This window comes from Panthera leo, chromosome E3, assembly GCF_018350215.1.
Source record: "Panthera leo isolate Ple1 chromosome E3, P.leo_Ple1_pat1.1, whole genome shotgun sequence".
Taxonomy (NCBI): domain Eukaryota; kingdom Metazoa; phylum Chordata; class Mammalia; order Carnivora; family Felidae; genus Panthera; species Panthera leo.
Window position 1 is genome coordinate 7,936,052 of NC_056694.1, and position 14,796 is coordinate 7,950,847.

At 58.9% G+C, this 14,796-nt stretch overlaps 2 protein-coding genes across 3 annotated transcripts; both read right to left on the minus strand.

Moving 5' to 3' along the window:
• Positions 1–509: 509 nt before the first annotated feature.
• Positions 510–5,702, minus strand: CLDN15 (claudin 15). Of its 2 annotated transcripts, none has more exons than XM_042921709.1 (5): positions 4,923–5,702; positions 2,168–2,332; positions 1,129–1,210; positions 950–1,061; positions 510–860 (listed from the first exon to the last, which is right to left on the minus strand). In XM_042921709.1, the coding sequence occupies exons 1-5, from the start codon at positions 5,137–5,139 to the stop codon at positions 735–737; spliced, it is 702 nt and encodes a 233-aa protein (XP_042777643.1). In that variant the 5' UTR covers positions 5,140–5,702; the 3' UTR covers positions 510–734. The 2 variants fall into 2 exon arrangements, with proteins under 2 accessions (XP_042777643.1, XP_042777642.1); XM_042921708.1 differs by having other exon boundaries at positions 510–855; positions 939–1,061.
• Positions 5,703–7,203: 1,501 nt separating this feature from the next.
• Positions 7,204–11,208, minus strand: FIS1 (fission, mitochondrial 1). Its single transcript, XM_042921710.1, has 5 exons — positions 11,063–11,208; positions 10,046–10,178; positions 8,662–8,738; positions 8,116–8,221; positions 7,204–7,520 (listed from the first exon to the last, which is right to left on the minus strand). The coding sequence occupies exons 1-5, from the start codon at positions 11,105–11,107 to the stop codon at positions 7,423–7,425; spliced, it is 459 nt and encodes a 152-aa protein (XP_042777644.1). The 5' UTR covers positions 11,108–11,208; the 3' UTR covers positions 7,204–7,422.
• Positions 11,209–14,796: the final 3,588 nt, after the last annotated feature.

Consider the following 14,796-nt stretch of genomic DNA (forward strand, 5'->3'; position numbering starts at 1 on the left):
CCTAGAAAAATCTGCCTGCACCAGACGTGGTTGATTTGACGCACAGTTTCAAAGGGCTCGTTGGTTTGTGATGTCCACTCGTAGGCACAGCCGAAGCAAGTGTTCAAGACCAGCTGTCTCCTTGCACTGCTGTGGGAAAAGCTGAGAGTAAAGAGAGTGAGTTGTCGTCTCGGGCCGGCCAGGGGGCATCTCTGCCATTTCCAGTTTCCTCGAGGTGGGTCTTACCACGTCTGCTGCTCGATGACTCTTGGCCATAATCATGGGTGCCCCGCTCTTGAAATCACTTGCAACCCCTCCTCTCTTTTTCGGATGAGACAGTCCGAAGGGGATAGAGAGAGGGACTGGTGGCAGCCTGAGGTCCAAGAACTGAGACGACCCTGGGGGCACCCCAGCCAACCCTTGCTTGGCTAGCCACTTCATGACACGAGCATGACACCCCCAAACTCTGAACAGTTCACAGTACAAATTTATTTCTGCATAGATCATACAGAATACAAACAGTCGGGGTCGTCTCTGCTCCCTTAACCAACCAGAGCCCAGCCCCAGAAGGTCCTGCCTCAGGAGTCCGAGGTGAGTTCTCAGGAGGCAGGTTCTCGGTCAGACGAAGGAGGCGCGGTCAGAGCCGGGCGTGGCTCGGGGGCACGGGGCGGAGTCGGGGCGTGGCCTGCAGCCCGGGGTTGGCGGGACCTCCGGCCGCCGGGGGCAGAGGCAGGGGCACGGGGTCCACGGGCCTCCTACACGTAAGCGTTCTTCCCGTATTTGCCAAAGCTGCTGTCGCCTTCTTCGTCCGAGACCGCGGGGTGCAGGGGGGCGGCGAGGCCGGGGGACCGCACCGCGGAGGCCTGGTAGGGGAGCCTGGGTCGGAGGGGCCTGGGTCAGCGGTGGCGCGACCCCGCTCCCGCCCCTCCCCCTCGCCGCCAGGCGTGCGCCGCCCCTACCTGGGGGCCGGGGCCGGGGCCGCGTCGGGAGTGCGGCAGCAGGTGGAGCCGAGGCAGACGCCGCCCAGGATGGCGAGCAGGGAAGCGCTCCAGCCCAGGTAGAGGGCGGGGCCCAGCTCGTACCTGGGGACAGGGACGGTGAGGGCCGAGTCTCACCCACTGCCCCCTAGGCCGGGGCTCCCACACTTACTTGGTCCCGGGATACAAGGGGTCGAAGAATTCCTGGGTGATGTTGAAGGCGTACCAGGAGATGGCCACCATCCCGCAGAAACCTGGGGAGGGAGAGGAGGGCGGCGCTCGCGCCCCAGGCCCAGCGGAGGAAGGGAGCCGGGGGAGGGCCACACGGGGGCGGCCCGAGATCTGGACGCCCAAGAGCAAGTTGCACTCCCTCCCTTTCTTTTGCGCTCCCTAGCTCATGACCTTTCCCCTCGGGTCCCAACCGCAGCCCCCCTTTCTTGCCTAGTCTCCTACGCTCTCCCCTTCCTGCCCAGCATCTTGATCACATCGTTGCCTCGTTTGGAATCTGCCCCATCCAAATCCTACCCGCCCTGGAAAGTCCGGCTGTCCGGGCAATCCTCCCGCAGGGTCTGCCCCGACACCCCTTTCCTTCGGCCTCCCCGACCCCCCCCCCCCCCCCCCGGAGCCTGTGACCTGCCTCTGTCACTGTCACCCAGCGCAGTGAAGGCCTGAGGCCAGTGAGACCCCTGGGCTACAGGACCAGCCTTGCCGCTCTCCGGGGGCGCCTCCAGTAAGTCACCTGAGCTTTCTGAGCCCGTTCCCACATCTGGAGAACAGGGCAAGACCCACCCTACCTCGCAGGCTGGCTGTGAGGTGATAACGTGCGCATGCTTTACAGACTGACAAAGGTGCTGTTGCTGTGCGCAGTGTGCTTGCACCCCGCGCACCCAGACTCCGGTATCCCCGGCCAGGCTGTAACCTCTGGGGGACAGTCGCTCACTCACCTTTGCTCATGCCTGGCTCCTAGTGGGGGCTCAAGAAACATTACTGATGGGTTGATTTGGGGAGCATGAGTGAGGCTGAGGTGAACGGGGAGGCAGGGAAGAGCTGAGCAGGGAGGGCGGGTGTCCATTCAATGGGGAGGGTGAGACGCCCGCCAGAGTGGGGAGTTGGAGGCGACAGGGGACCCCGGGTCCGCTGGCGCCACTCTCAAACCCCCCTCCCCCCCACGACAACGCAGGACACACCCACCACCACCTTCCCCCAGTTACCAGCCAGTATGTGCAGGGCCCCTGCGACGGCGGCCAGCCTGGCCTTCCTGGAGAGCTCCATGCTCCCGATGTTTACGCAGCGCAGCCCCGCCATGCCTAGGAAGAGGCCCAGGAAGCCCAGGAAGATGGCGGTGATCATGAGCGCCCGGCAGGCCTGGAGGTACCCTGGGGAGGCGGGGCGCAGCCATGGGTCCCTAAGCTGGCCCCTTCCCCCTCCGGGGCTGAGCCAGCCCCTTACAGCCAGCCCCTGCTCGGGTCTCAGTCCATAAAGGCCCTCAAGTCCCCTCCTTCCCCTTGGGGCCCTATTCCGCCGGAGCCCTGACGCCCCTCCTTCCTAGGGGCTCACCTCAGGCGTCCCCCCGCCCCCGGTTCGGCGCACGTGCTTACTGGCTGTCTCCTTGGCACTACTGACACTTTGGCCAGCTACTGCTTTGGTCTGGGGGCCGTCCTGGGCCCTGTGGGATGTTCAGCAGCATCCTTGGCCTCTACCCACTAGATGTCAGCAGCAGTCCGCTCCAAGAGGGACCATCAAAATGTCTAGACGTTGTCAATGACCCCTGGGGGACAAAGTCGCCCCCAATCGCAGCCGAGAACCACTGCTCCGTCGCGAATGACAGAAATTGCACTTGAGTACTCAGCCCCTGCCCCACATCTGCTTCTCTCTAGGTCCCACGTGGCACAGCCCCTAGACATCATGAAGTGAGCTTTCTCCTGCAGCGACCTGTAGGGGGCAGCAGTTGCCCGTGGGTTACTGGGTGGGGGCCGGTTCTGATCTGGAAAGTGGGGTATCTAGGCGCAGGACAATCCAAGCCCATCTAGCTCATATACATTGGATGCCTCAGTTTCCCCTTTCTCAAAGCTGAAGGAAACGGCCAGTTTCCTTCCCGGCCCCTCTTCCCCCTTCTCTTTGATACTTGCCAACCTCCCCAAGGACCTTGTTCCCCTTTCCTGGGTGGGGCCGTGCCACTGGTGCTGAAGACGCTGGGTCCCTGCCAGGAGGATGTGAAGTGGCCCGGAGTTGGCGGGTAGAGAGGAGGGACAAAGTTCTCTGGGAGCACTTTCTCACTCCCAGCCACTCCCTCTGGGGTTCCCCCCTCCCCCATATCCTCTCTATCCAGGGCTGACCAGCCCTGGGTCCCTAGGCCGCCGTGGTAGACAAAGGAGAGATTATTGATGGGCCACGAGGGAGCGTGGGGGATTAAATAATAGTCAGGACCCCCCTCGGGACCAGAGCATCCGCCAGCCTGGGTTCCGGCACCCCTACCACCTGTGGGGCTGTGGGCCGGTTAACGCTTGTGCTTGTAGTTTTCCAGCTTGGGTGAAACGGGGTTGCCCGTGCCCCACGCAGCCAGGCCAGCGGAGACGGCACTGTGATGGCCTGCGTGAAGAACCATCGCAACGTGGGGTGCCCTGACGACCCCCGATGCCGGGCAGCTGCCCTCTGCCCTCCCCCCTGGAGCAGGCTCTTGCCCCTCCGTCAGCAGTTCCAAGTGGGGCCCTTCTCGGGCCGACAGGCTCACGGCAAACGCCCCTCCTCAAACCGCAGTGTGGCTGAGGGATGGGTGAGGCGGGAAGGGCCAGCGCTGCTAAGCCGGCTGCCTGCAATGTCCCTTCTGGCCACCCGGCATTCGGGGCTTCTGGTCCAGGTGGTACCCAGCTTTCATCGGGAGCTTGGGGAGGGCACGTGCCCCGCACATGGCAAATCCCGGAGAGAGGGATGAAGGCACCAAATCCCTGCTGGATCGGGAGATTCTGGGAATCGCAGGGGCACGAGAGACCCACGCAGACCCCTTAACTGTGCAGAGCATCTCTGGCATTCCCGCAGCCCTGTTCCAAACCCGGCGTTGGCTTTAGTTCCATCCGCTTCCCGGCACCTACAGTGGGGAACCGGAACAGCACGACGGCTCCAAGGGGGGTGCGGGAGTGGCACCAAAAAGGGGACCTGGTCCTCCCCTCCTGGTCTCCGGCACGGGCCTACCCAAAAGACTCCCCCGAGGATGCTGGGGACTACTCGGTGAGCAGGAAGCAGGAAGACGCTATACCACCAAGGAGAACCTTTCTGGAACAAAAGACCTGTACGTTCCGGCCCTCCGAGAACTTCAAAAAATCCACTGCCTGAGAACGCCGAACACACATGCACACACACCCCCAGCTGCTTCCACCAGACACAGCGCCGCGGGAAGTCTCGCTTGAAGAGGGCCCTTGAGAATTCGCCGTGGCAGTGGCACCGATGCCTTTTAAGGGTCTCAATGCCAAGAACCCAAGATGGGCCTCCTCTTCGCCCCCACGACCCCCAGCACTCTCACCACAAAGCTGAGATGCTGAAGTCGGTCGTGTGCGCGCACGGGCCAACGAGAATCACGCCAACGTCCCGGGCTGTAGCTCAACACTCACAACCATGCCACACGCCTGCGCATGTTCCCCCGCTTTTACGGTTGGGGTGAACGAAGCTCGTTTCATCACCTGCCGGGGGCACCGAGCTGGTCAGCTGAGCCCCGCAGTCTGGCCCTGGTGCCTGCGCTTGGAACCACTAGGGGTGTCACACTAGGGCAGGGGGACACGTGGGACGAGGTCTCCAGTGCGGCTCCAGATGGGGGCCGCCGGGCACTCCCAGCTCCCCGAGCTCGATCCAGGCCTCCCCTTATCGGCTCGGTGCCCAAGGCCCGACCGTGGGCAGCAGTCACCCTCCCCGGGGGTCTCTCCCCGCCTCCCGCCGCCCCCTGGAGCGGGCCACCCCGCTCTCTCCACCCCATACCGGAGAGGGCCAGCAAGGACGGGAACTCCCGGCAGCTGTAGACTCCCAGGGAGTCGGTGGCACAGCTAAACCAGAGGTTCTCGAAGATGGTGTTGGTGGTGATGACGCTCCCGTGCACGGTGGACACTCGCCAGTAGCTGTGTGGCAGGGTCACCCCCAGCATCAGCAGCCCCAGGGCCGCCATGAAGAAGCCGAAGATCTCCACGGCCACCGACATGGTGAGATGCAGGGCCCTGAGGGGCGCCTGGGGCCCCAGAGGAGGGGAGGGGCTGAGCCCCAAGGGAACTTGAGGGGCTTTGGCTAAGGAGGGGTGTTGAGGCAGGCTGGAGAGAAAGGTGGAGAGAGCAGGGGGGGCCAGCAGCAACCTGGGGTGCAGATCTGCCCCCACCCCCCCGGCTTCTGCCCCCTGCCCTCCCTCTGGGTTCCTGCTTCCCCGAAGGTCCGGGCAGAGGAATGAGCCCAGAGCGCCGGGCAGCTGTTGACGCGCAGATGGAGGGAAGCAACGGAACGGGCCAAAAGTCCACCCCCTCCCCCAGCCTCTGGGCTCCCCGCCCCACGAGGGGGGCGGAGAGGACTAATGGGAGTGACCAACGAACGGATGGGGCTGAGGGGGGCCCCCATGGGAGGCACTGGGAGCAGAGGGGAAGCAGGGAAGTCGCTCTGACTCAGCTCTCATCGGGGGCCGGAGAATGGAGCCAGGACAAGGAAAGAGAAGGTGACTGAGAGACAGGGGCCACAGACAGACCTTTCGCGGGGCAGGATCCGGGGAGCGGAGCCCCCCTCCTGGATGTTGGTGAGAACAATTTAAGAAACTCCAAAGACTTAGGGTTTGGGCTATTGAGTCACCGAGGAAGATTAAGGTTGAGTAAGGCATCAGGGCGTCTGGGCGGAACCCGCGGCTCTGGAGTCCAGTCAACCTGGATTCAAACCAGACCCACCATCTACCAGAGCCACCAGGGCCTGGCGTCTGAGCCCCTCGGGCTTGTTCCTGCTTCTGTGAACTAGAACTGGCTCCCTCACCGCTGTGACCCCAGATCAAAAGCTCCCTGCACGTGGGAACTGCTCCATCCTCGGGGACCACTCTGGCTCCAGGTGCCGCGGGCACAGGGTGAGGCCACCAGTGGGTTGCTTCCCTCCAAACTTCAACTTCTTGAACTTGAATTTCCCCCCTCGTCGGGTTGATCTTTGACTCTCGGCAACAAGCTTGATCTCACTGCCAAGGGCCACCAAGGGGGATAAATCACAGGCCCAGAACGTGATCCTGTGGCTAATCTAAGCAGCTCAGTTATCAGAACTGTCACCAGCTCTATTAATTATGATGGGTTAGAAACCGCCGGGCCCCATCCCCAAGCCGAGGCTGAGCACCTGTCCTGGTGCAGACAGTATCATTTCCTGCCTCAAGGCCACAGCCAGGGCAGCTCTGGTTCTCCTCTGGCAAGCGCAGCAGGGGCTTGGTGTCCAGGGGTAGGAGGGAACCGATGCTACCCCCCAGGCAGTCACAGGGGACATCAAGGAGCCGAAGGGTATCCCATCACCCCCACTCCCCATGTCAGGATCCTCTGCGCTCCCCTCAGGTGCCTCCGCCCCAACGCCCCCCCCCGCCCCAAGCCAGGCTGGCTTGGCTGTGGAACGAGAGGTATGCGGTGAAGCAAGACGGGCCCACGCTGAGCCTGGCACCGGGCGGGTGTGGGGCAAAGCAGGCTGGGTGGGGACTGGGTCCTGACCTTCCATCTTGGAGCCTATGACTGGGATGTCCTGGGTTTGCAACCTTTCTCAAGAACCTGAGGAGTCCTCGCCGAAGGCCCAGCCCTGCCCCTGGGCGGCGGCCCCTCCCCAGGAGAGTACGGGGAGGAGGGGGGCACAGGAAGACAAAGGGAGAGAAGGGTGGAGATTTAGGAGGAAACCGAGTGGGGGCCCCCCCTGGTGTGGAAAACTCCACGTGCTAAGAGGCAGCTGTGTGGGTCAGAGGAGACAGGAGACATAAATCCTGGCCTGTCCCCTCAGCTCTTCCCTTCCCGCCTCCCATCACTGCTTTCTCCCAGGATTCCAGCACCGTGCAAAGGCCATGTCCCGTGTCCCTGTGTCCCCATGCTGCCTACCACTGCTTTGGGGGAGGGGAAGGAAGGAAGGGTGTGGGCTCTGGGCAGCTTGGCGGACAAAGGCGAACCCCACACCGGCCTGGGGGCGGGTAGGAGTAGGAAGGCGAGCAGGAAAGGACCACGGGTGACCCCCACCTTTGGGCCCAGCGGAGCCCGCCCCTTCTTCCACACAGACACAGCGGTTCCGAGCCAAAGCCCAGTTTTATTTACACTCGTCCCGGAGCACGTGGTTTGGGGCTATTGGACAGGTCTCTGGGGAGAGGAGGCTGAAGGCAGAGGGCAGTGATGGGGTACAGGGGAAGGGACGGAAAGGATGGACGGCCACCCCCCCCCCCCTCCCCTTCGAACGTCCTCCACAGGCTCCCAGGCATCCCTGGGCAGAGGCGGAGGCGCGGTCTCCTTTAGGATTTGGACTTGGATACAGCAAGTCCGATGAGTCCAGCCAGTCCCGCCACGCCCAGGGCCATCCCTCCAACAATGGCCATGCCCACTAGTCCGTCTGGGGAAGGGAAAAGGGAGACTGTCAGGAGCCCAGCCCCCACAGGGACCCTGCCCGGTGCGCCTCTTCCCCTGGAGTCATGAGGCAAGGGACTCCGAGGCGTACAGAAAGAAGGGACTGAGGGACTGAGGAGGATGTGCTCGGAGAGGGGGAAGGGGTCCTTCAAAGGGAGACCAGAGAGGGGGCGCCTGGGTGGCTCAGTCGGTTGCGCGTCCGACTTCAGCTCAGGTCGTGGTCTCGAGGTTTGTGGGTTCGAGCCCCGCATCGGGCTCTGTGCTGACAGCTCAGAGCCTGGAGCCTGCTTCGGATTCTGGGTCTCCCTCTCTGTGCCCCTCACCTGTTCACACTCTGTCTCTCCCTCTCACAAAAATAAATAAACATTAAAAAAAAGTATCTTCTGAAGGGCAAATTTAAAAAAATTAAATACATACAAAATAAAATAAAGGGAGACCAGAGAGCCCAGGCGTGGGGGAAGGAAGACGACTCGGCGAAGAGCAGAGAGGTGCCCTGGGAGGACAGGACGACGGGGCCAGGGAGACAGGCAAGCAGGGGGAGCGGGGGAGCAGGGGGGTGGGGGGCCGAGGGGAAGGTTCACCTTTCTTCATGGCCTTGTCAATAAGCTGCTCCAGTTCCTTGGCCTGGTTGTTCTGGGGCTCTGTCTGCAGCAGCCCCCGCACATACTTTAGTGCCTTCTCATATTCCTGCGCTCAGGGAAAACACAGACACACACCCCCCTCAGTATCCCAGCCTCTTCCAGCCCCTCAGAGGGACCTGCACTTGCCCCGGAGGCTCCTCCCTCTACCCCCACCTCCTCCCTCCCTCCGGCCCCACCCAACGGAGTAGAGTCCACAAACAACCCCAACTGTGTGGGGGTGATAAGCCTGGGGAGATAACCACCCAAGGCTCGGGGCTGCACCCCAATCCTGAGGTCACCCACACCCTTGGCACCTGGATCTTCTGTCCCTCACCTTCCCTCGGCGTCCGGACCCGTCGCCTTGCACCTCTGTACCCGACACCCCCCCTGCCCACTTGCCCTGTCCGGCCTCCCTGACGGCCAGGGCTCTACCCTGGAGGGGAAATGACGGGGTGGGGTGGCCCACCCGGAGAGGGAGGGGGGGAAGAAGGGGGCTGCCTGCCTTACCTTGAGCCGGTAGTTCCCCACAGCCAGGTAGAAAACATAATCCCGCTGCTCCTCTTTGCTCCCGTTGGGCAGCAGCTCTGGGGAGGGTGGCGGCAAGAGGGTGAGACCCGCTCCTCTCCTCTCCTAGCGCCTGTGTCCCAGAGACCCCCTCCACTCTCCGAATCCCTGTACGACCCCGGGACAAAGTCACCGTGCTGAGCTTCCGTTTCAGCTCTGGCCCTTCTTGGCTTCCCAGTCAGGGCTCCGGGGCAGCACCAACCCAGGCTGCCAAATACCCCGGTGATGAACGCCCTGGTTTCAACACTATATAGTCAGCTCTGGTTCATCTAAGTGAACTGGAAGGAAACTGAGGCACTGGAGAAGCCAAAGGTACCCGCTGTGTCTTCTCACTGTAGCTGTTTGCTGCCCAGATTGGGGTTAAAATAAATTTGCATTCCCCCCCCTTAAAAAATCAGCTCAAAACTCCCCTTCAATTAGGATTCTCTGAATGACCCCCGCCTGACTCTGTCTTAATTCAGTGACTTTGCAGAGGCTTCTGTACAATTTGTGGCTAAGTAGCTTTGCAGGTGTTCATCAATCTTCCCCAGTGCCCGTACTTTCTCCTCAGCTAGAAGTGGCAACGCTCAGAGACATCTTCTACAGGTATGCCCCGCAGTAAAGGAAGCCTGAGAAATCCGAATTAGCAACTTAGGCAGATGCCGGGTGAGGTTATTTGCATTTAAAAAGATTCTTATTTTTATAGATTCACAATAGCCAGCCTTCGCTAGCGTACTGTTTGCTTCCACGTGAATACTTGGCCAAGAGAAAGCGGGTACAGGGTACAGAGAAATCTGAAGGTCAAGTATGGCCTCTGACAAAACAGTGACCTATCGAAAACCAACGGGAGACGGGATTCCAATCAAAAAAGCACCATCTGCTCGCAGGTTTGCACTAATCCCATGCCACCCTCGCGAAAGGTTTTCAACTGCTGCTGAGTAAGCAACATGGTGGGGCCAAAGAGCAAGGGCCTGGGACACACAAGACAGGAGCTTCTGGTCCTAATTCAGCCATTAATTCATCAGCTGTGTCACCTCAGACAAGTCACCCTCCTTCTGTCAGACTGCCAGATCACTGAGTCCTGGGGGGGAGCGACACGCCATGGTTCTGTCTGGCTAAACAGTGATGACGCCACAAGCAAACTGGGCGAAGCCAGGCCAGGGTGCAGCCCTCTGTTGCGGTGCGTTTACTGGCAAAGAACTGTGAGGTGACAGCTACAGGGCCCCGTGTCGACACAGGATCCCAGCGCTTGAGATGGAGGGAGGGAAGGAGGCCACGGTGGTTGGGAAGGGCAGGACGGACCCAAGGGCCACTGGGAAGGGGAGGGTCGGGTAGCCTAGCACCTCACCCTCCAGTAGTGCGATGCCTTTGCGGATGTCATCATTGTACTTGCTTCGCACCAGGCACCAGGCGTACTCAAACTGCGTGCTCTTGGACACGGAGCCTCCCGCCTTCTCAGACTGAAATTTCTTTTCAAACTTCTGCCATAAGAGAGGAGAGGAGTCATTTAGAAAGGAAGGGACGAACCATTCTCTACCAGGACCTGGGTGTCCGTTTCCCAGCTACACTCCATCTTCCCCAGTCTCTGTCACGTTTCCCTCGCGGGCCTTGGCATCTGGCATCCCGGCTTCCGCCATCTCCATCCCTGGGATCCAGGGACTCTGCTTCTTGGCAGCAGGGTGTCTCCCCCGACACTACCCCTGTCCACTGCCCTCCCCCTAGTGGTACCGAGCGGAGATGCCACCTGGTGGCGGCTCCAGGCACCGCCGGCGAAGCAGCTGACCCCGAGCGGCTGGCTGAACAGTAAACATGCTGTCCGAACAGCTCAGCAACAGCCCACGCCGTCCCTCGTCGGTGGCTGCTTCCCCCAGCCAGCCCCACCCGGCTGGGTCCGGGCCTTTTCTTATCTGCTAAGTGGGAATAAGAGGAGTGCCCACTTCCTAGAGCTACAAGGATTGAGATACCGCCGGCAATGCACTCAGCACCGTGCCGGTTTCGGTGAGTAACATATGAAACTTCATGCTAGTCGCTATATTCCCCTGTCACCGAAGGAACACTCAAACACAGGTGTCCGCACCCTGACCTCCTAACTCCCGCACGCACTCAGAACTGGTCAGTCTTTCCACGCCAGGCTCCAGGCCCCGAGTCTGGGGCGTGGTGGTGCAGGAAACTACAAGTCCCATTGGCCTCCGGGACAAAGAAGAGCCTCTGGGCAGGAGCCGGACGCTGCAGAGGGTGCCGGGAGCCGTAGTTCGGCCTCCCTAGGAGAGCCTGGTGCTGGGTAGAGGGTCTGGCCCCACTCGGACTCTCCTCAGGACCCGCCCGTCCGAATGTTCCCTCTCCCTCCCTCGGGGCCAGGCCTCACCAGCAGGTCGTCCACAGACACCAGCTCGTTCAGCACGGCCTCCATGGCCGCCGCCCCTGCAATCCTTACACCTAGGTCGCTACTGTGCCACCGTCTCCATGGCCCACTGGTAGGGCCGGAGAGCCGCTTCCGTCGTCCGGCGGAAGCGAGCCCCCTCCCCACGCAGAGCCAATCACCTCATGTTGCTGATGCCGAGCCCGCCCCGCCGCCGGGGGACGCCCCGCCCCTTCCTTCCGGCGCCCTCGGCGCACGGGTTGGGGCGCTAATGCGCAAGCTCCGCCCGACCCCCTTCCCTCTCCGCCTGCGGCCGGCGCACGCTGCAGCTTCGAGTCCCCCGTTCGTCCTCCCGAGTTCCCTGTAGGGGCCCTCCTTCACCGAGGCTGCCTTAATAAAGTTGGGAACTGTGTCTTCTAGCTGGCCCTTGGGCTCAGAAACAGCAGAAAGAGGAAGTTGGAGGACCCGGCTTGATCTAAACCTTCCTCCCCTCCGGCCCCACCCCCTCTAGGCCTAGGAACCCGGAGGCTACGTGACATTTCGGTGACAAAATCATAACTGGTCCCAAGGTTTTTAGGGCCTCTGCTGACTCGTACAAGAGGACTGACAACTGGACCTGTTAACATACACCCAGAAACCGCAGTGCCTACGCATAGGGGATAATACGGAAATCTTTAAATGGGAATTTAAAGTTGTTACCCCATTACTTGCAGACAGGGCCCAATCTTTTAATACTTAGATAAAGCATCCTCCGGGTGTGCCTGAGAGGGAGCATCGGCCGTGGGCCACGCGGGCAGCGAGGAACAATCAAAACATGGGAAAGGTCAATGTGCACTCCTCTGGTTCCTGTGCTGTGCAGTGATGGGACTGGGTGGGTAGTGACTTTCGAATTCTTTTCACCTCGACCCACAGTGCTCCAGTGCACATTACAATGTAAGTTCCATGAGGGCACAGATAGGCTCTTGTTCATTTGTGCGTCTCCAGCACCTGACACAAGATCCATGTCCAATGAATATGTGTTAAATATACATGAAATAAAGCGAACAAAAGTAAATAGGGCAGTGCAGATGCAGGAGATTATCATCCAAACATCTTTCGTGTTTGCAAAGCTCTTTTAATTTTTTGTTTGTTTGTTTGTTTAATTCTCATAGTAGCCTTGTGAGTTAGGTAAGCACGAGTTATTCTTCTCTATTGAGCTCGAAAGTTGAGATGACTCATATGAGGAGTCCCATTAGAAGATAAAGGAGAGGGTAGAACAAGTTCATAAGTACACTCTAGCTACTCATCTTTAAAAACCTCAGGCCTTGTTTCCGATTCTGTGTCTCCCTCTCTCTCTGCCCCTCCCCCGTTCATGCTCTGTCTCTCTCTGTCCCAAAAATAAAAAAAAAAAACAAAAAAAAAAAAAAAACGTTGAAAAAAAATAAAAACCTCAGGCCTAAATTTGTCATTTTTTGCTGGTTTACAATAGAGGACCCCCCTTAAGCAGCAGGGTGAACTAGAGAGAAACAATTGGCTTTAACTTAAAATCTAAAAGGCAAGGCAACCCTGAGAAACCATTTGTTAGATAGCACAGTGGGAAAATTAAAAAGAAACCCCCGCAAACTACCACCAGTGCTGCTGAAATCATAATACTGGTTTCACTGGCTTGGCTGGCGGCCAGTATTTTTAATTCACACTCCTTGTCTGTTTGCAATTACACACTTGTGTGATAACCTGATGAATGCCACCCTCCCATTAGAGGCTGGAAGCCACATGCCAGCAGGGTCTGTGTCTATATTGCCCATATTATACCCCTAGAGCTCAGCTCAGTGCCTGCCACTAGTAGATACTCGATTTGTAATTGTTGTGCAAATACTGCAGTCGCCATCATTAACTTTTTGGAAAAGCAACGAGGGAGTATGTAGTGAAAGCTACAAGATGTAATATTACTTAACTGGTAATCTGTGAAATGGTCAACAAAAGCAAAAAACAAAAACAAAAACAAAAAAAAAGGAAAAGGAAGCCATGAAGATACTCATTCCTGCATTATCTTTGGAGGTAAACAGACAACAAAAGCTCCAGGGAATTGTTTTATTAAATGATGACACATCGATATAACAAAATAACACACAGCTTGGAAGTCAGAGTCACTGGACTCTCTGGATGTGGATGGTGATATTCAAAACAAAACGAAAAAGCATGCACTTCTCAAATTTGGTCCTGTAAGTGGTCAGAAAGGAAGCTGACATTTTTTTTGGTGGTTGTTAGTGGGACTGAAACCTAGAGTTGGTACTTGTTAGCACACTCGGGGCCCTGGGCCCCTCCCTTGACTACAGTGTTAGTTGCAAGCCTGCTCTGGTCTTTTGCCCTACAGCTTCTTGTTAGTGGGCAGCCCACGAAAAGAGCTCAGCAAACACCCACTAAACAGGATTCCACTATTTGTGTTCCTCGCGTCTCCGGTGATCGCTCACCTACACTTCCCACTTTCCTCTGCTATCCAATCAGAAAGTCCTACCCACCGCAAGCTCGCTCATCCATCCATCCATCCATCCAATCAACAAACAGTAGTTTGAGGCCTACGTGTGCCAGGCACTCTTCTGAGTGCTGGGCAAGAGAAATGAACCAAACAGACACAGTCCTTCTCTCACACAAGTTCCATCTCCATGGAAGAGACAAGACTGCTAACGAATAAATGAATTATCAGCCCACCTCCGCCTCCACTCTGTCACCATACTTCATACATACTTCAGATTTTTTTCCTCCTCCAACCCAGCCTGGCTGCCAGTTGTACTTTAAAGTGTAAATCAGGGCTGAGTAAAACGCCGTCTGGGCTACGCAGAACATTGTGCAAATGTCTTATCACGCACGTGAAGCCCGTCAGGGTCGCCCCTGCTTACCTTTCCAGCTTTATCTCCTGGCACCCACCCGTCCTGCACGCCGAGACGTTTTCCTGGCAGCCACCTTTCTTCCACCCGGAATGCTCTCCGTTCACCAAACACCGGAGTGCCAACAGGGCAGGCGACTGCCAGCCCCAGGGCCGTCACGCCTCCCGGACAGCTTTCTTCTATCCGGTCCCCGCGCCTCCAGCTCCTCGGAGGTATAGCGTTTATCACCCAGCCCTTCAGTCCTTGATGTGGACAGGGACTGGGTCTCGTTCATTTCTCTGTCAAAGGCCAGGCACCCAAGCGTCGTTCGTGGGGTGAATGAAAGAGTAACCACTGGCGCTGACAACTACGGAGACATTTGCACTTCCGGGTGGCGGTTAAATTGGCTCCCGAGGAAGGGAGGAGCGGATGCCTTCTCCGGGGCTACTCTAGGAAGAGGGCTCGGTGGTCCCGGAGGACCCGCGGAGCCGCAGGGAGAACGTCTGCGCAGTAGCCGCCTCCCCGGGGAGGCGGGGCCGAGCCGAGCCCGGCGGGGGGGGGGGCGGGGCGGGGCGGGACGCCGATGGCCAATTAACGGGCTCGGCTCCGAGAGAGAGGCGGAGCGTGGCGCGATTTGCAGGCGGGGTGGTGGGCGCCAAGGCCTGGGACTTTGGGAGCTCTTCCCCTGGCTCTGTGACCCCGGGGTGACCGAAGTGCTCCCTGCTAACTGTTGCCCAGAGATTTGTCTCTGTAAACTAAAATTTACGTGTTGTCTCCTTTAGAGTCTGTCTCGGTTCAAAAGTGTGTGATGGATACACACAACGTGCACACAAACCCGATGTGCGCACGAATCGCCTGGAATCTTGTTAAAAATGCAGTCTGATTCAGTAGGGCTAG

What these genes read in the sequence shown, in the direction of transcription:
- CLDN15 (XM_042921708.1), bottom strand. Translation starts at nt 5,139, where the DNA reads ATGTCGGTGGCCGTGGAGATCTTCGGCTTCTTCATGGCGGCCCTGGGG. An exon ending in GGCCCTGCACATACTGGCTG is followed by an intron (nt 1,211 to 2,167) that starts GTAACTGGGGGA and finishes CTCCCTCCCCAG; the next exon opens with GTTTCTGCGGGATGGTGGCC. An exon ending in GCCCCGGCCCCGGCCCCCAG is followed by an intron (nt 856 to 938) that starts GTAGGGGCGGCG and finishes CCTCCGACCCAG; the next exon opens with GCTCCCCTACCAGGCCTCCG.
- FIS1 (XM_042921710.1), bottom strand. Translation starts at nt 11,107, where the DNA reads ATGGAGGCCGTGCTGAACGAGCTGGTGTCTGTGGACGACCTGCTG. An exon ending in AGGCATCGCACTACTGGAGG is followed by an intron (nt 8,739 to 10,045) that starts GTGAGGTGCTAG and finishes CACCCTCCCCAG; the next exon opens with AGCTGCTGCCCAACGGGAGC. An exon ending in TGGGGAACTACCGGCTCAAG is followed by an intron (nt 8,222 to 8,661) that starts GTAAGGCAGGCA and finishes CCCTGAGCGCAG; the next exon opens with GAATATGAGAAGGCACTAAA.